We start from the raw sequence: 24582 nt of genomic DNA, 5'->3' as shown, positions 1-24582 counted from the left end.
TAAGCCAATGTCACATTCAGTTGCAGGAACGGGATTGCTTACTGTTAGATTATTACTAGAGGGTAATAATTCATAAACAACCATCCTGTTGACGCCTTTGTGATGAAGTAAGCATTCGTCCTTTACAGGTTACCTTAACAGCACAAACACACAAGCCCAAAGGGAGACTTATCAACTGTAAAAAAAGGGACGCCATAGCTGCATATTTTATGAAGTCATATTTCAGCATTTTTTTTTATTGTCCACTAAACGTGATTTTGACGATATGCATAATTAAGGACCTTTGCCATGGCTCTTCTGGAATGGGGGGAGGGGCGTATTTTGAAGGACCTCAAAGAATTCACATGATTAGGTTTTTTTTTTGGGGGGGGGTGTTTATATTTTACGAGTGACAAGTTGCACTTAATGAGCTCAACAATGCTCATAAAATATTTGTTGTCCTCTGAATTACACACAGAGTGCCAAATTAAATTAGAAATGGTTGGTCTATCGCAGACCAATCCTCCTTGTTATTAAAACGATACCACGGGGCATCATTTTTATTAGTTTTGACAAGTCAGCAATAACATTGAGCTACCAAAATATTCTTTAAAGGGGGACTTGGGAGCAACATGGTTGGGTCTAAAAAACATCCTCTCTCCCATCAAAAGCAAAATTGACAGCAAAGGAATTTTTTTATGTGTCGCCGATTCCTGAAAAGCTTTTTTCAAGACGGACTTTTCAAGATGGACATTTTACCACATCACCCCTGTCCTCCAGCAGCTCAAATGGCACCCTGTTAAACTTCGTACTGGATTCAAAATAATTCTGTTTACATTCAAAGCCATACATAACCTTGCCCCTGCCTATCTGTGTGACCCGGTTCAAATCTCTGTTCCCTCTTGGCCCCTCAGATCCTCATCCTCCCTTGACCTCTACGTGCCTTCTGCTAGTCTCACCACGATGGGGTGCAGAGCTTTCAGCCGCTCTGCTCCCAAACTGTGGAATTCACTTTCACCCAACATCCGTAATATTGACTCCCTCCCTACTTTCAAATCCCACCTCAAAACCTATGTGTTTAAAATTGCATTCATGGTCTACAGGGGTGGGCCGCATTGGGTTCTAAAATTTGACAGAGGGGCCGGGCCAGGAGCATTTGGAGGGAGTGTTTGGGCCGGAAATACTCTGAACAAGTTATGTCCATAATTTATAAAATCACTTCAAATGACTTTGACTGAGCGTATTTTACAAAGATTCCACAGCATATAGCTATAGTTTACGTTTTAAGACTTGCGCTGAATATTCATGAAGTCTTGTTTTCGAGTTGATGACGATCCCCATGTGACGTCACGTTTGTACCGCCCCTGACCGAGAAAGCGACATACAATGCATTTTGGGTACTTTGTTTGGGCTGAAAACTTCGTGTTGATCCGTGTTGATGGTGAAATTAGAAGGAAAACACATAAATAACGCCATGGTGAATCATTGTGTGTTGCACCAAGACAACTATTTGATATTCACTGACACAAATTCCCAGCTGACAAATCAGCCCATTTCCAACGGAGCTTGGGCGCAATCTTCTGCATTTTCTGGGTGCTACATTGCTGTCATTGACGGCTCGAATTGATATGGGAGGACTCCTTGAATCATTTGCAAACATTTATGCTTTCCTCTTCAGAACTATTTGAATCATATTCATAACTGGATGAGTAACAAGAAAACATCTTCTCCGAATCTGAAGCCATTGTTTTGATTCTCGATCAAAGGCAAGACGTCTTGGTGTGACGTCACGAACAGGGGGGTGGGACCTTCTGAAACTGACCATTTCCGGATTCATTTTGAAGTCATTTTTATTTGTGTTTTTCATTTAACTAAAAATATCAGCCTGCCTGATTTGGGTATTTTAGATGCTATAAAACGTTTTTCTGATGTCAGTGGGAAACAAAAACAAAAAATGGTGCCGGTTGTCCTTTAAATGTAGTATGTACAAACCTCATAGCACAGTAAGAACACGACAACCCAATTTATTAACTGTCTTTCAAATGTGAAAAATATCCCTGAGAAGGGGCAAAGTGAAATAAATCAACATTTATTGAAAATGGAATCACTTTCAACATTCAAAACATATTATTACACAACGAAATATTCAAGCTCAATAATACCTGTTTGTGTTAAATTCCGCCAAATCATAGATGGTTTGTCGTGACCGCGCACTCAACAAACTCCTCACTGACGCCCTCGCCTACACGCGCAAACAATACACGTGTACCATCGCCAATCACACAAACATAGACTATCTGCAGTTGAAATTTGCATACTCGGCACGGCAGCCAATCAGAAGCCTGCTTCTTTCTTCCGGACTTTCGCAAGCGTTATAAAGTCGTGCAATTGCATGTCATTTTCCAAAATAGAAGCACAGAACCTCAGCCCAGAAGAAAAATTCAAAAGAAGCTAACAAGATATGTGGCGCTACAAAACATAAATTTACATTAAACCGTGACTGTAAAGTGTACGTGAGACTTATGAAAGGGGCTTAGTGGCTCGTAGGAAGCAATGCAAACGTTTCATTGTGCACCTCAATGACAATCGACTACTGCAGCAAAATCTACAGCCATGCACATTTACCGTAAATGAAGCAAGGTAGCATTTATAGTAGGTGCATTCTTGATTAAAAAAAAACTTTATACTTTGTGAGAATGTTTTTTAATGTGATTAGTTGTCTCATTGTGCTTCAAGTTCTGAAAAATAGGGCAGGCAACTTTTCAGTTATCTGCCCTGTTGTTCGCTAACTTTTTCGTCATGAGTTTTAGACACTGTTTGTACTATATTTGGGCAAGTTCGGCGGGCCGGATTAAAAAGCCTAACGGGCCGTATGTGGCCCGCGGGCCGTAGTTTGCCCATATCTGGTCTAGGTCAATCAGTTATTTTATTATTTATCATTTGTTTATGGTTTTATTGTTTTGTGTATTGTTTTTTGATTGTGAAGTGTCCTTGAGAGTCCTGAAAGGTGCTTGAAATTAAATGTATTATTATTATTATTAGTAGTATTATTATTATTATTATTATTATTATTAAGAAAGGTCGGTAAGTTATTTACTGGCTAATGGTACCCTCTAGAGGACGTGTAGTAAATAACACCATACATTCTTCAGTCTGGATTGATTCAGACATAGAACTACTGAAGGCCTAGCGATGAAACCCACAGCGCGCCACTGCAGGTCAGCTAATTTTCAGTATTTTCTACCTAAGAGTTGACAGAAGGGTGAAGCCAAGATCCAGAGCTATTTTCAAGCGATGGATCTGTATAAGATGTGACATATTAACCAATCGAAGGAGGACATGTCACTCAACCCCACAATAATAGCTGGTGGCTTCGTCTTACAATTAGATTGTTTATTTCATGCCGTGAAGACCCCAAAGTGCAAATTTAGACATGCGCTCGTGTATGTCGCTCACCAGTGCAATTATATAGCTAGCTAAAGAATGAACTGTGGAAAGGATCCATATTTCAAATTGTACATATAGGACTGTGCAGCCCGAATGACGAATGGCTGTACTCATAGTCCAGGCACAAACTCACTGAATCTTTAATGCAAATTTGATGTCAATAATGTTGCAGTGCAGCCTCAAATCTATAGCGAGGGATGTGTGTGTGTGTGTGTGTGTGTGTGTGTGTGTGTGTGTGTGTGTGTGTGTGTGTGTGTGTGTGTGTGTGTGTGTGTGTGTGTGTGTGTCTTGTAGCTGGCAGCAGTGTGTGTGTGTGTGTGTGTCTTGTAGCTGGCAGCAGAGACCAAGTGTTGCCAGGTGGGTGAAGTTTGCTTTAATAATAGATGAAAGGAAACAAGGGGAGGAAAAAAAGAGAAAAATCAGACAGCGAAAGTGTGAGAGAGAAGCAGGAAAAAAAGAGGATACAAGGCATCAAGGTCGGAGGGACAGGTTCTTTGCTGGACGGCAACAGAAGAAAAAATAAATCATAATACATTTACCTTTTGTATAGCCTCCCCCATTTCAATCGCAGATAACTCCACACCCATATAACTTCATTCACTCCCATTCGCAAATGTATTCGGGAATTGAAAATATGATGTAGAACGCCATTCCAGAATTTGTTCAGGTTTTGTTTTTTCTAGTTTGGGTGCATATAAAGCCGACATGGCCGCTGGCAATGTTTTTTTCTTTCTTTTCCAAAATCAAAGTCAAAAGTCAAAGTCAGCTTTATTGTCAAATATGCTTATATGCATGACATACAGCACAGATGAAATCATTGTCCTCTCGGACTTGTATTTGAAGCTCATATAACTCCGGACCCATATAATTTAGGAATTAACTCTTTATTTCCGATGAAAGAGGAGAGTCTAAAGTTGCCTATATTGAAGAACATCTAGTTGTGCCACAGTCTGTGGATGTTGATACAGTACGTACATGTTAAGGTTTTTCGGTGGATTGATTTGTGGCCGTTTTGGATGTCGAATATTGCGCCTAACTCACCTTTGTAGTTGATCTTGAAGCCAATGGATCCGACGCTCTCGTCAGACTGCAGGTGGAGCCACATCTGGTGGGTCATGCTGACGATCAGGTCGGGTACGAAGCTGCCCGACAGGCTGCATGTGGCACGGCAAAGACATGACATTTTCATTAGTATTGGAAATCGACAGTAATAAAAGACGATCATCGGTGCTCGTCATTTACACAGCTGGATATTAAGTGATCATAATACTTACACCTGCAGGATGGTGGTAGGATCCCCCACCTCCCCACCATCCCCGATGGTCAGCGTATCGTAGGCGATTTCCAAATCGAACTCCTCAAAGTTAATCTGGATGACCTGCGGGAAACAGGAAATCAGGTATAATGGTTCGATCAGATTTTTTTTATTCAAATAATAATAATAATAATAATAATAATAATAATAATAATAATAATAATACATGTCATTTATAAGTGCCTTTCAAAACTCTCAAGGTCATTTTACAGTCACATGATAAGTTTTTCTGTGGTTGAGCAGCGGCAGCCACACACGCCAGCGTTCACTCAACCCAGAACAATTCAAATAGATAGAAAGCTAGCTAATACATAGGTAATAGATAGCCAGCTAGATAGCTATCTAGATAGCTAGTCAGCTAATAGACAGATAGCGGTACAGTCGGATAATCAGATGCTGAATAGTCCAGGGTTTTATCAGAGTTTATCACAATAAAATAATAAATATAATTTTCTGAGATTACGAATCGTCCTTCTTAAAAACATTGATGTTCCCTAGAGCAGTGGTCCTCAACATTTTTTGCGCCACGGACCGGTTGAATGTCAGACAATATTTTCACGGACCGGCGGATAAATACAACAAATAAATACAAAAAAATGTTACGACAGCCATGGAAACTGTTTTTTTTCTTTCTTTTAAATATCATAATAAACATGAATCCATTGTGTATTTTTATACAACTTTATTAGCAGAAACTTTCCAAAGACGTTTATTTTTTACTCATTTTGCTAGCTTACGGTGGGCTAATTTTAGCGGTATGTATAACGTGACCTAGACAAGCGCTTTGACATGCGTCAAGAGTAAGTCATAGAGGGATGTAATCTGGTATTTTTTCATTTTTCAAAATAAAACATAGTTCGGACTCAGATAATAAATACAACGGAAATTATGTAAATTATTTATTCTTTCTGGGCCACGCACCGTTCCGGTCCGGGGTACCTCTGCCCTAAAGATTTTCATGAAATATTTTGGCCCTAAAAATTTTCTGAAATAAACTAATTTTGTTTTTCTTAAGAAACTAACAAGCAAAAACAAGTAAAAAAAGCCACATATTCAATTTCTAATCATTGTAGTAAAAACAGAAAATTATGTCGAAAACCAGAAAAAAATCCACTTTGTAAAGTCATTATAATAATAATAATAATAATAATAATAATAATAATAATAATAATAATAATTATTATTATTATTATTATTATTATACATGTATATATTATTATAATAATACATTTATATATTATTGTAATAATAAGTTTATATATAATAATAATAATACATTTACATATTATTATAATAATATTACATTTCTAAGCGCCTTTCAAAACTCTCAAGGACAATTTACAGTCATGGTATTTTTAGTTTGTGCGGGTGAGCACTGGCAGCCATGCGCACCAGCGTTCACTCTACCCGGAGGTTAGTCATATTTGAAGATATTTAAGATATTATTGTAATGAAACACTGTTATATATCCCTGCATGGACCATGCGATACTTCTTCTAAGGGGGAAATGGAGTCCGGGGGCTGCTGACAGTAGTTGCGAGACCTGTTGTGGCTCAATATCACTTCACAATTCAGGCACACCCGGGTATCAGGCACAGGGTTATCGTTTGAAGAAAATGAAGGCTTTTGGGTCCGCCATATACACCAGAAAATACGGTAACTAATTCCATGATCATCATGGAATTCTCTCTGAGGTGATACATTTCAGGAAAAAAAAAAAAAAAAAAAAAAACCCTTTCCACAGCGTGATGACGCTCATGTTTATTTAGAACTTGAAGTCAAACGTCTGTGTAAGCACTCAGTCGTAGGCTACCAGCACAATTTTTGTTCACTGACGAAGCTTTTCAGATGAGGAGAGAAATTTCCAACACATTCGAAGAAGTACAGTTTACGGCTAAAGAAACCGTTTCCTCGATCTTAAAGTCAAGTAAAAATCAACTAAATCTTCCTCAAGGCAATCGCTTTCTTTTGAGCCACGGTTAGGCGGAAAAAAAGTCATTCCGCTCCTCAAAAATAAAGCTCAATTTATCAGTGAATTGTAAAAAAAAAAAAACAGCCCAAGGTCTATCAAGAATGAGACTCCTCCAAAGAGTTCACGAAAGCATCAAGGTGAAGAGAAGCACAAAGCTAGCGAGAATCTGATCTGAAATTATTCAACCAACGTGTTCTGTTTCAAGTGAGACGGTAGAGAGAACAAAAAGAGGAAAGCGGAGAAGGAGAAAGATGATGGTCACCAGGGAGAGGCAGGGTGAAGGAAGGGGGCGGTGGGGGATGAGGAGCGCTCTAATAATGAGCACATCTTTGATGCTCGGCGAGAAGTGCGTACGAATATTTCAAACTTGACTTCACCCTCGGGGAGAGATTGAAAGCGCGCCTGCTTCTTGGTTCGACCGCTTTCTCTCTTCCGCTCTGTTGCTGGAACGGATTTTTTTTTTTTTTTTTGAGGGGTGGGGGGAGATTTCCAGATTCAATATCCCGCTAGTGGACTTCACAAGCCTCTCCCCGGCTTCAATCTGCCCCTTTTAAAGAGAGGCGATACTGTTGGGACCCGAATCGCAGGGTTTTGCTGTTCAATATCGAGTAACAATGAGGAAAGAAACAAATGGTCACAATTAATAATGATGTTGTATTAGCTATCCATGAGCTGCCTAGCTAGCTGTCTAGCTGACTGGCTGTTAGCTATCCATTAGCTAGCTGGCTATGTATTAGCTGTCTAGCTGGCTAACTGTTGGCTAACTGGATATCTATCACCTATTTATTAGCTATCCATGAGCTAACTAGCTTGCTTTCTATCTATTTGGGTTACTTTGGGGTTGAGTGAACGTTGGCGCATGTGGCTGCCACTGCTCATCCACAGAAAAACTTTATCCTGTGACTGTAAAGTGACCTTAAGAGTCTTGAAAGGTGCTTATAAATGAAATGTATGATTATTATTCTTAATTAACTCATTCAGTGCCAGACTGTGTCCATTCCAGTGCTAGGGTTTTTGTCATTATCACTCGAATTTCAAAATATTGAGTTTTAGGACTACATAAACATTAAATGCAGCGTAAGAAACCTTAGACTCTTTTCTTTCATTTGTAACAAAAGAGTTAATTCCTAAATTATATAGCTCTGTAGTTATCTGAGATTGAAATGGGGGCGGCTGTACAAAATGCAATACATACATATTAATTTATATAGTGCTAACAGTGCTAACATGAACCAAAAGCAAATGCTGCCCCCTCGTGGAAGACAAAGATCTGACCAGCGCTTTATCGGTAATGATATCATGTCACATCTTTGTTTCTCATAGTTGCTTGTGATTGCGATACTAGTGCAGCCTCCACTCTGCCTGAGACAAATTCCTTGTGTGTTCAACATACTTGGTCAATTAAAATGATTTTAGCGAGCGTCGCTCCTTTTATGCAATTGCTCACTCACTCACACAAAGCCAAAAGTGATCGTAAAATAGCGAATGGCAAGCTTTCAAAAGATGCTCTGTTTTTGTTGTGTTGCACCAAAAAAAACAAGTTTTCACACATTGCAACGAGACGGCTAAGGCGAGCAGGTTCAAAATGGAGTCGACATGTCATATCTGCCATGACGTATGGAGTCGAGACTTTTAAAGCACGTGGGATTTAATTCCTTTGGTTGCCAAGACCAGTGGCTCAAGGACAGTTTCTGCCACCAGGCAGTCAGGAGAATCAACTACCTCCCAGCCCTGCCGCACCTGCCCCTTCCGACTGCCACACTCACCGAACACTGAGTACACGCTACACGCTGTACTATCGCCCTGAACTCTAGTTTTTTTTCCGCTTTTTTCCCCTGCAAGACCGAACTTCAACCTTTTTCTTTTTGTTTTTGCATTACTACACTATGTCACTTTACATACGACACTCCCTCACTTTACATTCAGAAATTACATGCATTGTCTGTTGTCAATTGTCTCTTTTTTAGCCACATCATAAGTGCCTTGCACGCTGGGTCTGTCATGCATTTTAGCATATTTGACAATAAAGCTGATTTTGACTAAAGCGGGTGTACATACTTCTACTCCCTTCTAATAGGTCGTCGGCCATGCAAGCATTCGTCTCTCGCCGGTCCGTGACCCGCCTGCGCTTCAACCTTTCTAATTGGCCGCATGCACTTGTGCTTCTCACCAAATGATTCCGCGGTTGCTGACCAATGAGCCGGCAGAATTGGAATTTCTGCACGACGAAGCGCCGCCTTTGCTCGTGACAGCAAAAACATAAAAATAAAATAAAAATAACCACATAAATAAATAAATAAGGTGGGTCTAGAAAAAGTGTTGTAAAGCGGGGAGAGGAATAGAACATTTATGACAATTCATATTTCATACCAGAAAATGTCTTTTGAAACATTTTTTGAACAGGATACGGTACAGGCAAGTCTTAAATCTCAGCTTGGTACATAAAATTCAGTGGCTGGACTGTGCATGTCACTCCTAGGCCTTCAGTAGTGCTACGTCTGAATCACTCCACAGCTGTGAGTGTGGAGTGATTTACCACATGTCCTCTAGAGGGTGACGTTGGCCAGGAAATAACTTGAGGAAACTTAAGAAATACTGTCATTAAACAGTTTGATTTTTTACTATGAAGGTATAGATTAATGATAACCTCATAAAATTACTATATTATTTGCTATTTTTGATGTCCATTTATTCTTGAAAAGTCCGCCTTGAAAATGTAAAAGTTTATCTGCAACTATTATTATTATTTCTTCCCCTCCTTCAGCCATTATGGGTTGACAAAACCGCTATTAAATCAACACAAAAAATATTTATGCAACTTATGCAACTCACATACAGATACAGTGTGCTAGCTCTGGCCAGTATGCTCTTATCACTAGTGATTGGCTAGTGACTAGCAAATCATATTTTGCGAAAACTCTGACGTTGGTAACGTCTGACGTCTTAAGTTACCAATTCGAACTCTGATTGGTTAAAGTTACAGTTTCAATGACATTTATTTTATGCTCCAGGGCCTGCAGAACTGATTGTGAAGGCATCCAGGTAGATTTGTGACCCTGGTAACAAATGATGGCTGAAATGTGATTGGTTACATGCTTAAATATGAAAACACACATCTGGAAGCAGCACGACAGGGGAAATTCAATGAAAAGAAGCTAAAAGACAATTGGGAATTACTTAATAAGAATTCACGGACAAAATATAATTCACATTAGTCTGTGATTCCGATATTTTTTGGGCCAGCACAGAAGGCCTTACAGGCCTTGACGGCCCACCACTGATAACATTTTCGGGCCACATTGTGCCACAATATGTCAGACAGATTTGTTTTGTATTTTGAAGTGTCATAAATGAAGTGATTCAATAACAATAATTGATAAATTGATTATTTTTTAACCAAATACATTCCGGGTGCCTTCATTTCAGAAAAGACGTCCATCGCCAAAAATGTCAAAAAATGAATATTCAACATGGCGGCCGAGCCTCGCTGTGACGGCCATGCGGGGGCACATGAGGGGAGCGAATTGAAAGAGCAAATGAAAAGCTGAGCGATGGAGAGCTGGTGATGGGGGGGGGGGGGGTAAAGGGGTGGTAGGATGAAGAAGAATGAAGAGGAAGTAGGCGGCACGGCTAACGGCCTTCCTGCTCCGCCATCCCCAAGGTTAAATGAGAAGAGGGGCAATGAATTGGCTCTAAAGGCTCATTCCGCTCAAACTAAATGAAGCAATAACGTCAGAGAGCCATAGAAGGCCATTAACACTTAACCCCAGCCAAGGGAAGAGAGACGAGTCAGCATGAAGAAACATGCCGGTCCCTATCGTCAGAAATGGCCGTGTGAGCAGGACACCCGTCCGGCGCTTCCTTCTCCTCGTAATTTGATCGTTTCGGGCTCCTAATGAAGAAACCGAGGAGAATTCAGAAGGGGACAATTTCCAGGCCCCGTCGATCGGTGTCACGACCACCTTTTTTTCTCTTCTTCTTCTTCTTCATCTTATGCTGGTGCTCATTAAAAAAAATAGAGCAAATATTCTCCACAAGCTGTTCCTTTTTCACCCATCAGTGTGCTCATTAAAGGACAACCGACACCTCCGGACAAGTTGCGTCCATAATTTGTAAAATGACTTCAAATGACTTCCACTGAGCGCATTTTACAAGGATTCCACCGCATATAGCTATATATTACGTTTTAAGACTCACGCTGAATTTTTATGAAGTCTTGTTTTCGAGTTGATGGCGATTCCCTAAGTGACATCATGGAGGGAACGCCCGTGGCCGAGAAAGTGACACACAATGCATTTTTTTCCATCTGAAAACACCGTGTTGATGACGAAATTAGAAGTAAAACTACATGAATAACGCTATGGTGAATCGTTGTGTGTCGCAGCCAATTGCGGTAACACGCATAAAGAAGTTGTAAGTTGACACAAATTCCCAGCGGACAAATCAGCCCATTTCCAACGGAGCTTGTACGCCATCTTGTGCATTTTCTGGGTGCTACATTGGAGTCCAGATGGCTTGAATTGATACAAAAGGACTTCTTTTCTCGATTGCAAACATTTATGCTTTCCTCTTCAGAACTATTTGAATCATATTCATAACTGGATAACAAGAAAGCATCTTCTCCGAATCTGAACTCGCTGAAGTCATTGTTTTGATTCTGGAGCAAGGCAGTTTGTGAAGGAGTATCCTGGTGTGATGTCACGAACAAGGAGGCGGGACTTTCTGAATCTCTCCAGTCCGAGCTGATTTTGTGGCAGTTTTGGGATACTTTAAGTCATTTTTATTGGTGTTTTGCATTTGACTAAAAATATCAGCCTGCGTGTTTTTTGTCACGGTTTGCGAGGTGGTGATGGTTGTGGATCCCAAATAAGCATGCAGGAGGAAGCGGCAGGTTGTATTTGACAAATTGTATTAAAATAAAGTAAGCAGGAACGAAATCTAATACATCAAACTTATCCGAACAGAAAAGTACAAAGTATCAAAGATCTGCCAAGATGAAACAAACCTGACAGGGTGAAGCAAACACATACAATGACCCGACACGGAATGGTCGTGCCGGGAGTCCTTTTAACTGTCACTGTTTGGAACGACCAACATCTGTGCAGGTGCAGGCGGGGCCGACAGCTCCACCCGTTGGCCGACAACCAGATCGTGACAGTTTTGGGTATTTTAGATGCGATAAAACTTTTTTCTGATGTCAGTTAGGACACAAAAAAATGGTGTCGGTTGTCCTTTAAGCCATCGCAAACACACTTGCAGCTATTAACTCATTCACTGCCATTACCAAATTTATTCGCAAAGTGAAAAGCGTAATGTGAAGCACCGCTCCCGAATTTGTTTGAAGCATCGGTCAGCATTTTTTTCCTCCCACAAGGAGGCAGCATTGACTATTGTACATCCGCCCCCATTTCACGTTCAGATAACTCCAGACCCATGTAATTTAGGAACTAAGTCTTTTCTTTCTGACGAACTTTTTAACTTTTGTGGTTTTTAACTCATTCACTGCCATTCACAAATTTATTCGGGAATTGAAAATGTGACACAGAGGGGCATTCCCCAATTTGTTCGGGTTTAGTTTTTCTTGTTCGGGTGCCGATAAAGCGCTGGACATGGCCTCTGGCGATGTTTTTTTCCTTTCCACAAGGGGGCAGCATTTCTCTTTTATCCATGTTAGCGCTTTAATCCAGCTTCAGCTGTTGTTAAAGCCCTATATTAACCAATATGCATGATGTGACATTGTATTTTGTACAGCCATCCTCATCTCAAGCTCATATAACTGTAGACCAATATAATTTAGGAATTAACTCTTTTTCTGATGAAAGAAAAGAGTCTAAGGTTTCTTACGCTGCATTGAGTGTTTATGTAGTCTGAAAACTCAATATTCTTTGGGTCCTGGTAATCGAGTGAAAATGACAAAAACCCTGGCACTGGAATGGACACATTTTTTAACATGTCTGGCGGTGAATGAGTTAAGAAATGGTTTAAAAGTACAAACTAGAGCTGGGTTATTCTGAACTCACGTAAAGTTACCGTATTGTTTCTGAACTTGAAAAAATATACGACATGTCGGATAAGTATCCCTTCCATTTGAAAGACTAATGCTGTATGGCTTTAAAAGCTTTTCTGGAATCTTCTGCGAATTGAACCCCGGTGGGAAAGCGAATGACACTTGAGTGACGGCGGTGATATAATATCCACGAGAAATAGGGTCCCATTTCCATATTGTGGTTTAAAACCATGAATCTTTCTTTCACGTGCCAATTCACATGAGTCTCATATGAACACGAGATAAAAAGTGCCAGGATGTAAAGAAAAAAATAATAAATGAAGAATGAAGGATATTAGGAGTGAAATTAAAGGATTTGTCACTCACGTGTCATCCCTTTATCGTCGGCTGCTGTGAGGATTGTATTAAAATGTCTTCGTTTTTATTGTGGCCCACGCACGAAAATACAATGACATCTTATTATTTAACTATTAGGACAGTTCCATTTTTTAATGGAGAAAATGTCTTTTTTTTGCAAGCAGGGGGATTAAAACAAACATTCCATATACTGCATTGCTCGCAAGTTGAAGATAAAATCACACTGCCGAAAATTGGTGAAAAAATTACATTCGGTTTAACTCATTCATGGCCATTCACAAATGTATTCGGGAAATTGTGTTTTTCTTGTTTGGGTGCCGATAAAGCGCTGGCCATGGCCTCTGGCAATCTTTTCCACAAGGGGGAAGCATTTCCTTTTTCCGTTTGAAAGGCGTTTATAAATGAAACATATTATTATTGTATCCACTAGCTAGCTAGCTAGCTTTCCATCTGTTTGAGTTACTTCCGGGTTGAGTGAACCTTGGCGCGGGTGGCTGCCGCTGCTCACCCGCAGTAAAAATATCCTGTGACTGTAGTGTCCTTGAGAGTTTTGAAAGGCGCTTAGAAATGAAATGGATTATTATTATTACTGTATCTAATAGCTAGATAGCTTTCTATTTGAGTTAGTTCCGGATTGAGTGAACGCTGGCGCGTGTGGCTGCCGCTGCTCACACGCAGAAAAAATATCATGTGACTGTAAAGTGTCCTTGAGAGTTTTGAAAGGCGCTTAGAAATTAAATGTATTATTATTATTACTGTATCTAATAGCTAGATAGCTTTCTATTTGAGTTAGTTCCGGATTGAGTGAACGCTGGCGCATGTGGCTGCCGCTGCTCACACGCAGAAAAAATATCATGTGACTGTAAAGTGTCCTTGAGAGTTTTGAAAGGTGCTTAGAAATTAAATGTATTATTATATTATCATTATTATGTTATTTTTTCATATTAGGGCTCTGTTTCGGCTTTAGCTGTTGTGAAAGCGCTATATAAACCAACATGTATGTATTGCATTGTATTCTGTACAGCTGCCCTCATTTCAAGCCCATATAACTCCAGACCCATATCATTTAGGAATTAACATGTTTTTTTTCTGATGAAAAAAGATAGTTCAAGGTTTCTTAGGTTGCATTGAATGTTTATGTAGTTCTAAAACTCCATATTCTGTGGGTCCTGGAATTCCAGTGACAAGGACAAAAACCCTGGCACTGGAGTAGACACATTTGTGCACATAAATGACAGGTGAAACGATATGTAGTGATGGACTATACAGCACTCAGGTCAAGCAAGAGATATATTTGGAAAGTTGCTTTTACGCTCCGGAGAAATTGTGTTAGGAATCTGTGCGCTGGCGTGTGTTCAAAAGCGATTGCGTTTCTGATGCAACAATGACACGGCTGCACGCATTTCACGAATAGCAACCACATTCCATTCCAGGCACCTCCACGAGGCCGAGCCATCGCACAGCCCACGACTTGATGTCTCGAATCAGCGCATGGTACTCAACAACAATGACCAAATGAGATTTTTCAATTATTTAAAACATGTCAATGAACTAAGCGTGTACATGCTTGTATGCGCATTAAAGTTACAGTAGATGTTATCTTAGACGGACTACCGTTTCGTTTCTGCCTCTGCGGAGTTCAATGTACAGTACAGTGAGACCTCAACTTACAAACACCTTATCTTACAAACTTTTCGTCTTACAAACGTCACATTTATGAAAATTAAACCTTATAATAAGCACTATTTTCATAATACACACCCACCACGGCTGGCGGAGTGATCTTCGGCGGAAGCACACGACCGAACAGCACCAGAGGTTAAGTTACCAACAGTCCTTATGGAAGGTGACTCTCCTTCCATAAGCCATCAACGACCATCAAAAAGGGAAATAAAACTTTATTTTACAGCAGCTTATTTCTTTAATTACAGTCCTCATGTAATGCGCCTCTCTTTCCAAACAGCAAATCCCTTTGACCTTCAACCTCCAACGCCATTCCATCAAGCCATAAATGACCATCACAAATGTAAATAAAGTGACTTTATGATACAATGAAGTGTATTTCTTTCATTACAATACAATAGCACATTTATTATACATAGAATAAGGTATGTTGTGTGTAGTTTTAAGGCTTATTTAGTTGAAAAGTATATTTTATGGAAACCCGGGAACGGATTGTTCCCATTTTAATGGTTTCCTATGGGAATTTTTTTTTTTAGATACACACTTTTCGCCTTACACACTCTGTCTGGGAACCAATTAAGTTCGTAAGTTGAGGTCTCACTGTATAATGAAAAGGTTAACGAAGACTGGGAATGAATCGGTGTGAGTATAAATGCCACACAATGTTTGCTTGCACTGCAATGTAATGTGCACATTCCACCATGACATCCCTGATCCACTGGTGAAAAGGACGCTTTGATCCTCTTCTCTTTCATCTGCATCATATAACAAAGAGGGTGCAGAAAGTGCTTAATATTGAATAACTGTGTCTTTTGTGTTGTGAATTCGATATTTAGCTTTTTTGTTGTTGTTTTGAATTCAAGATGGCACAGTGACAATGGCTGCCTTTATAGGAGTTCCTGTATTTTGTTTTTCTACTTCTTTCTTTCCTTTTCCTTTCATAAGTTTGCTGCTGTGAAATGTAAATTTCTCCACTGCGAGACTAATCAAAGCTAATCCAATCCAATCCTTCACAGTATTTAAAGGACAACCGACACCATTTTTTTGTTTCCTAACTGACATCAGAAAAACGTTTTATAGCATCTGAAGTACTCAAAACACGAAGGCTGATATTTTTAGTCAAATTCAAAACACCAATAAAAATGAGTTAAAGTGTCGCAAAACTACTTCAAAATGACCTCGGAAATGGCCAGTTAAGGAAGGACCCGCCCCCATGTTCGTGACATCACGCCAGGACGTCTTGCCTTGCTTAGAATCATAACAATGGCTTCAAATTCGGAGATGATGTTTCTTATTACTCATCCAGTTATGAATAGTTCTGAAGAGGAAAACATAAATGTTTGCAATCAATTAAAGAAGTCATTCCGTATCGTATTATTGATATCTGGACTCCAATGTAGCACCCAGAAAATGCACGAGATGGCGCACAAGCTTCGTTGGAAATGGGCTGATTTGTCTGCTGGGAATTTGTGTCAAATACATGTGCAACACACAACGATTCACCATCGCATTATTTCTGTGTTTTCCTTCTAATATCGCCATCACCACGGATCAACAGAAAGTTTTCAGACCAAACAAAGTACCCAAAATGCATTGTGTGTCGCTTTATCGGTCAGGGGCGTTCCTGATGTCACGTCAGAAATCGTCACTAACTCGAAAACAAGACTTCCTGAATATTCAATGCGTCTTAAAATGTAAAATACGTATAGCTATATGCAGTGGAATTTTTGTAAAATACGCTCAGTAGAAGTCATTTGAAGTGATTTGACAAATTATGGACACAATTTGTCCAGTGGCGTCGGTTGTCCTTTAAGCTAAAAAAATCCTGGAACATGAGGACTGCAATATATTTTTCATAAATAATGGGACACTTGCCTTATTCGGGTTTGAAGCCGTGATGATCCAAACACACTGCGCGTTGCTCTCATATTGAATCGGGAAGTTGGGCGAGGTGAAGGTCCCCGACGGTCCCTGAAGGTTACTTCCGCACGTCTTGACTGTGGAAATAGAAAAATGGTCGGTTTTCAATTTTTTATCTGTTTGAATATCGCAGAGCAGGCAAATGGAAAGGGTTAAAAATTGAAGCTATCAAGACCGTCACAAAAATGCGTTCAAGGTGCGCCCGAAGACAGATGGGATTGGCTCAAGCACGCCCACGAGCCTCGTAAGGATAAAGCGGATCAGCTAATGGATGGAAGGACGGATGTGCTAGCACTTGGCCGGCGGCCATTTATGGGTTAAATGGCTCTTACCTAAAGTCAAGTAAAATAATGTCCAGATCCCATGCAAGCCGAACAAGTTTAAAAGAAAACGGTTGAATGAACGGACTGCATTAGCGGATTAATTCAGACCATCATTCAAAGATACAGCCCAATTATTTGGAAATTTTAATTCACAGCCGTATGACATAATAAACGAGTCTGAAAATGACACACAGTCATCGTTAACATAGCAAATAAACCCTCATTGAAGCAGCGTATACTGTGACAATCAAGAAGCGCAGCTCGCGACGTCCTTGGTTTGTCCCGTACCGCGTCGGGAGGCAATTTTCTGCTTGGTTTGAAGCGGCGTTTCGTTCCTTAATTAGTTTGTTCGCGTGGCGCATGGCGAGTGGAACAGGAACAAAAAGAAGACATTGTTGCCAATGCAAATCCTGTATGTTGTCAATGGGGGGGCCTTGTCGCCATATTGTGGTCTACACAAAAAAAAAAAAAAAAAAAGAATCCGAACAATTCAAACAGCCTAAAAGACGAGGGCAACCTGTGCTGTTGAGATATTTCAAATCGAGTTGTGCATCGTCCAACAATTAATCAGATCAATTGACATTTACAGATATTAATAAATTAGATGAAGTATTAGATTAGATTTTTTTGACTGACTTTGTCCCTATGAAATATTTATTGACCAGCAGATACTTAGTCACATGTTCATTTATTTATTTATTTTTATCTGGCAAGACGTGCCTGTGGAGTTCAACACTTTTTAAAAAAATAATAATGTAATAATAGCCCAAATAAACAGATATTTATATTATATATATATATATATATATTTTTTAAATCAAAATCAAATCAAAACAGAGTATCAAATAGGTTCAAATGGAGTATAGAATTAACCATAATATAATTATACAAACAGAAACTCTCTCTTTGCTATCTAGCTGGCTAGCTATCTAGTGAGCTAGCTCTGTAATTGCTATCTATCTATCTATCTATCTATCTATCTATCTATCTATCTATCTATCTATCTATCTATCTATCTATCTATCTATCTATCTATCTATCTAGCTATTAGTTACCTATCAGCTAACAAGCTAGCTTTCTATCTATTTGAGTTACTTTTGGGTTGAGTGAATGCTGGCGTGTGTGGCTGCGGCTGCATGCCCGCAGAAAAACTAAGCCTGTGACTGTAAAGTGACCTTGAGAGTTTTGAAAGGCACTTAGAAATGTATTATTATTATTATTATTATTAATAATAATAATAATATATATATATATATATATATATATATATAATAATAATAATAATAATAATAATAATAATAATAATAATAATAATAATAATAATAACATACAATACATGGTTACATATCAAGAATAATAAGTTGTAAAATTAGCTGTGAGTATAAATACATCATGTTGTGTACGCGTATGTGGAATTGTTGCGGCTTGGAATTGAAGCAGATTTACAAGGGACAGGAGATGTAAGACAACAATAGATGCTACAGCTTCGTGTTGGCTTTCAAAACTTAGCTCGTAGCAGATGTGCACATTTCAGCATACATCGCTGATCCACTGGTGAAAAGGATACTTTGATCCTCTCCTCTTTCATCTGTCTGTGTCCTTTGTGTTGTGTCACATTATTTATTTAGTTTATTTTTTATTGTTTTGACATTGTTTTTCTACTTCTTTTTCCTTTTCTTTCCTTTCCTTTCCTATTACTTTCATTACTTTGCTGCTGTGAAATGTACATATCTCGACTGCAACACTAATAAAGGCTAATTCAAACTAATCCAATCAACCTTTGACAGTTGAGGAAAACAACAACAAAAAAAAAAGCAAGAGCGCACCGAATCAACACCCCGGGTGTTTCGTGCAGGTGTGTGCACCCACAAAGTGCTTTATGGGCCAAGTCAGACACCCATTCGGACGGTGGATTGCAGCGAGGTATGTGGTGGTGACCCAAAGTCCGTTAGCTTCATCTCAACTGGCCCCTGACTGATTACTTTTCTCATCTACAAAGCACCTTCTCTCCCATGTTTGCCTCGCTGCAATCCGTCCACCCATACCGAAACGGCCTGTATTTTCGGGTGTGGAAGTGTGCGTGCCTATTTGTCCGCTGGCTCGTGTGTGTGTGACTGTGCATCTGCATGTGACAAAGTATGCATGCGTGCACTTTGACAGCTTAATCAGGGCGACCTGAATGGATGGCCACACCACCGGCATGCTGTAATGCGACCGGGCGCTGTGCTGCCTTAGTAACAACATGAAAAGAATTGCGGCTCTTTCATGACTCTGCGTCGCTTTTGTCTTGTCTTTCAGCCTGTAAAAAGCAACTTTTTCATATAAAAAATATATATACAGTGATACATTGGTTTACGAACTTAATTGGTTCCCAGACAGAGTGTGTAAGGTGAAAAGTGTGCATCGCAAAAATTAATTTCCCATAGAAAACCATTAAAATGAGAATAAACCGTTCCCAGGTCCCCATAAAATATAATTTTCTTTTTGAAAAATTGTGTTCTGTTTAGCTGGGTTGATAGCTTTTTGCATCAAGTGTACAGATGGTTTGTGGAGGTTGTTTGTGGAGCCTGATTGATGGGATATTTAAACCTTGCAGTCCACACTCTGCCTTTGAACTATCAAAGTTGAAACGAGTCCAAATTTCACTGTTTTATATCCATTTTCCCTCTCTCTTTCTGTCGTCTGCCTGTCTCTTTAATGTTTAAAGCACCCTCAGTACTGCGTTCTTGACCAATCACGTTAATCAAAGACTGGGGGCGGAGAATAGAGGACAAAACCAAATCGGCTGCTTTCTTGTTAGAACGGACGCGTTCGCGAACGACACATCACTCATTATGGCAGCTCCGTGTGTATCCCCAAAAATAGTTTGTATGCCAAGATTAAATTTGCATAAATTTAACGTTTGTAAACCGAAAAGAACATAATTCAGGGGATTGTTAAACCGAGGTGTCACTATATATGTATATATACTGTACATGTACTTTTTTTAGATGCATTACATGACGTTTGAGAAAGATCTCCATGCTCGCGGAGAATCCATTATTTGCCAAGTGTGCTTTTCAAGGTCCGCATGGTCTCACCGGGGGCTTCCGGCCTTCAAGATTAGTGAGTGGTACTTGAACCTCGGGACCCCCTCAGCAATCTATTTCATCCAAGTGCCGCACAGGAACACCAAGGAAGCTCAACAGGCTTCCTGGGCAGGAAACGGCCACATAGCTGATTGAGAATCAAGGTTTGTTAGACTCCTGGTCGGTCCCTCGTAGTGAATGCGTCGCGCACCAGGACGATCGATTGTTCTACATTCAGTGGCTTTGATCAATTGTGTTTTTTGAAGCAAGTCAAGCAAAATGGATGCATTTGACTTGAGCGTTCAAGCAGATACCGCGACTCAATAGAGGCGTGATGACGTCGGGGTGACAGCACCCATTATGTTTGCCGTGAAAGGGCACGGACGGCGCATATTGGGTGTTTTGATCGTTGATCGGTTAAAATGTTTCTTCAGCCGTCATCTGTACTTCTTTGAAAGTATTGGACGTTTCAGTCCTCATCCGAAAAGCTTCAAAGTCAAAAGTCAAAGTCAAAGTCAGCTTTATTGTCAAATATGCTAATATGCATGACATACAGCACAGATGAAATTAATGTCCTCTCGGACCCAGCGTGCAAGGCATTTAAAGTGTGGCTAAAAAAGACATACTATTGACAACAGACAATACATGTAATTTGTGAATGTAAAGTGACGTAGTGTCATATGTAAAGTGATGTAGTGTAGTAATGCAAAAAAAAAAGGTTGTAGTGAGGTCCTGCAGAAAAAAAAAAAAAAAATTAGAGTTCAGGTTGATAGCACAGGGTTTAGCGTGTACTCAGAGTTGGGAGTGTGTGGCAGTGGGAAGGGCCAGGGGGGGCAGGGCTGGGAGGGAGTTGAGTCTCCTGACTGCCTGGTCAGCTAACTAAAGTTGTGCTGGTACTAGAAACACTTTCATCGATGGACCACTCCTGTATGACTGAGAGCTTACACAGATGTTTGAAAAAAGCTGGGCAGGGGGTGGGTGGGGGGGGATCCTAACAGGGCGCTGTGCGTCATGGGCAATCCACAGCATCGCAGGGTGTGGCAGGGGAGGCAGCTTCACTGGTGGGCTTCTGTCACAGCTCCGCTCCACTGACGAGACTGAGGAAATCCTTTCTGACTCGTCCCGTTTTTTAATGTCACCACGGGAGGGAATTGCTAATATCACATTCCATCATCCGGGACTGTCAACATTTTGCACACTGATGAAGCTTATTCCGGACCTTCTCGGTTTCAATTGACACGCATTGTGTTCATTGTGTCGGAAAGATACATTTGCAAACTGCCCTCCTGTTGATTCGGTTTGGAACTGTCACAGCTTGGAATTGAAGTGGATTTACGTGTGACGGGAGATATGAGACAATGTCTTTTCGTCAATGCATGCTGCAGCTTCATGTTTGCTTTAAACATTTATCATGTAGCAGACATGCACATTTCACCATGACATCCCTGATCCACTGGTGAAAAGGATGCTTTGATCCTCTCTCTCTGCTTTTAAAATAAGTATCATTCGTGGTGTTTGAGGTCATAAATCAACACCTACCGAGTGTTCTTTAGAATGGCCATTTCACCATCAGACGCGCGACGTGTAATTAAAGCAAATGCATTATTCAAGTATTTCATTTCAAGGACATGACGAGAAAGCCCAGCAGGTATGCTCATTTCCATCTTGTGAAAAAAAAGTGTTTGTGCTGGCCCTGGTTTCTGAAAAACAAAAAAGGGTCCTATGGCAAAAAAAATAAGCATACGACAGACCTCTTAGGTCGTTACCACATAGGCTTAGTCAGGCTAATGAGGTGATACCAGGGCTAATGAGGCAATCAGAGCCAGGGATAGAACATTAGCCGTAATCAGATTGGCTCTAGGGAGTAGTCCACTGTTCCCCCCAACCTTAGAAGCAGGGACCTATCAGAGCAGAGGCCTGGCATCGCCACCTCTGTCCATTCGGGATATATATAGGGCCAGAGTTACCAGCACATCGTTAGTTCGCTGATGAAGCTCTTCGGATGAGGTGCAAACCTTCAAGTACAGATGACGGCTGAAAAAAAACTGTTTGCTCTTGTGAAAAAGCGTTTGAGGGCATTTTTAGGACACATAAAATAAAGAAGAAAAAAATGCATCAGAGGTTCTTGAACCCGGTTAGCATCCCAACAAGTGACTCGGCTAATACAGCAGCCTAAATCTAGTCATGACTTTGCCTGTCAATTCTTTTTACCCCTTTCCAACAAGAACATATACTCAAAGTTATACAGCGTACATTTTTGCAGCCCGTCTGTGAATGATAAAAAGTTTCGAGTCCAATATAAGATTTTCTTTTTTTCCTTCTCTGTGCTAGGTACTCCCAAATGAGGCCTTAGAAGCTGCTCATCGATATAAGTAGAGACGGACCAATCGACTGATTGATTACATCATTAAGACGGAAAGGTGTCTCAACGGACGACTGTGAATGGCGCCTACCAAAAACTTGCCTAAGAGGGAGAAATCCCCCCCTCTACTCCTTTTATTTTACACACCTACAATGAGGCATCTTTCATTCAGGCTCGAGGTTGAAGGAGGTTGACTGAACTGTCCTAGCAGTGTATTCACACACACACACACACATGCAGGTTTGGCTCGATGGCCTTGCCATCTGTCCATTCATCAACATGCCACATTTGCTACATTTATCCATTTGCCTCGAAAAAAAAAACGGCGTCAGTGTAGACGTAAGGACGATTTATTCTCGTTGAGTTGCAGAACTACTGAATAATAATCACCCCACCTCGCCATTGAATTTGGTTTGCTTGTATGACAATAGCAAACATGCTCAGTGCACGCCGACCTGATGAGCATGCCCGGACGTGACGTGGGTATTAATAAATGACCGCCTCACCCCAGATAATAATAATAATAATAATAATAATAATAATAATAATAATACATGATTGATTTCTAAGCACCTCTCAAAACTCTCAAGGTCACTTTACAGTCACAGGATATTTTTTTCTGTGGGTAAGCAGCGGCAGCCACATGCGCCAGCGTTCACTCAACCCAGAAGTAACTCAAATAGATATAAAGCTAGCTAGCTAGCTAATGGATAGTGAATAAATAGTTAATAGATAGCCAGCTAGCCAACAGCTAGCCAGCTAGACAGTTTACAGCCAGTCAGCTAATAGCTAGCTAGCTAGCTAATAAATAGCAAATAAATAGATAATAGATAGCAGATACATTCCCGATAGAAGGCTCCTTTGGAGTGGTGCTAACACACAAATAGCGCTCACTGTATTTGGTGGCAATTTGTATTTTCTGCCTAAAGCGTCAACAATTTGAAAGATGGATTTTGAGATCTCCCGCCATTAAACATTCTCACCAGCGTTCACTCAAGACGGAAGTAACTCAAATAGGTGGAAAGCTAGCTAGCTAGCTAATAGCTAGATACTAGATAGCTAATAGGTAGCTAGCTATATAACCAGTCAGCCAGATAGCTATATAGCTAATAGATAACTAGTTAAATAGATAGCTAGCTTGCTAAATAGCTAATAGATAGCATATACATAGCTATTTTGTCATACTAAGAAAATTCAAATTCCCGTTTTGCTCAATTCGGCTTATTTGGCGACAAAGAACAAGAGCTGAAGAGACATTTACATTCACCGCCAGAGTCCGCCGTGATGCTACGTGTGCTGACAGTGTAATCCGCCCACAATAACCCCCCCCCCCCCCCACTTAACCCTCCACTCTGCAGATGCAGTCGTGTTTGCACCGACTAAAATTGCTTAAAGGAATTATGAGCGTTTGCGGTATAATGGCAAGGCTGTTAGATTTTTCGGGTGGAGGCTTAATCTAAACGATGCTGGTTGCTCAATGTATTAGCCAATCAAAAAGAGTCTATTAGAATCACACCAGCATATTTTTATTTCTATTTCGATTGACAGATCTTAAAGTTTCCAGGGTTGAGTTTGCCCCCGTAATGCAAATACTGTACCTGAAAAGTCTTATTTTTCTTCTCAGCATGGCAAGTGACTGCTGTCCTCGAAGCAACACTGCCATGCTGAGATGCATATTTTGGTTCTATTCATCCTGTTATTTGTATTTGTTTTTGTTTTGTTTTGTTTTTGACTTCAAGATGGCGCCGCGAGACTGGCTGCCTTTACAGCAGCTCCGGTATTTTGTTTTTGCTGCTGTGAAATGTAAATTTCTCCACTGTGGGACAAATTAAGGCTCATCTAATCTCATTGAATTTTACACACAGCTTCTATGCATTTTTTTTCAAAAATATACATAAATATAAATAGATATATTATAAATATACATTACAATAATATAAATATACGTACATATATCCTTGCATCATTCCCATTTCTAGATTGGGGAAAAAAAGAATATGAAACTGACAAAGAATATGAAACTGACAAACTTGGACATATTTATACCATATTATATATTTTATACCATATATATATATATTTTCTTTATATATATTCTTTCTATATATTTTCTATACATGCTTAGACTGTATATGTCCTACTTGGCGGC

General features: G+C 40.0%; 1 protein-coding gene across 2 annotated transcripts in view; it reads right to left on the bottom strand.

Moving 5' to 3' along the window:
• csmd3b (CUB and Sushi multiple domains 3b) overlaps positions 1–24582 on the bottom strand; it is a 291556-nt gene that overhangs the window by 104951 nt on the left and 162023 nt on the right. For both annotated transcript variants that reach the window (XM_089023141.1, XM_089023140.1), the window contains exons 10-12: positions 16636–16757; positions 4701–4804; positions 4468–4580 (exon numbers count right to left, since the gene is read on the bottom strand). In XM_089023141.1, the coding sequence (XP_088879267.1) occupies positions 4468–4580; positions 4701–4804; positions 16636–16757 (339 nt within the window). The remainder of the gene's footprint in view (positions 1–4467; positions 4581–4700; positions 4805–16635; positions 16758–24582) is intronic.

The sequence above is a fragment of the Hippocampus bargibanti genome, linkage group LG20, assembly GCF_051943395.1.
Source record: "Hippocampus bargibanti isolate YZ-2025 linkage group LG20, ASM5194339v1, whole genome shotgun sequence".
Lineage (NCBI taxonomy): Eukaryota > Metazoa > Chordata > Actinopteri > Syngnathiformes > Syngnathidae > Hippocampus > Hippocampus bargibanti.
Note: the sequence above shows the minus strand (reverse complement) of the source record. Positions and strands in the feature narration are given on the sequence as shown.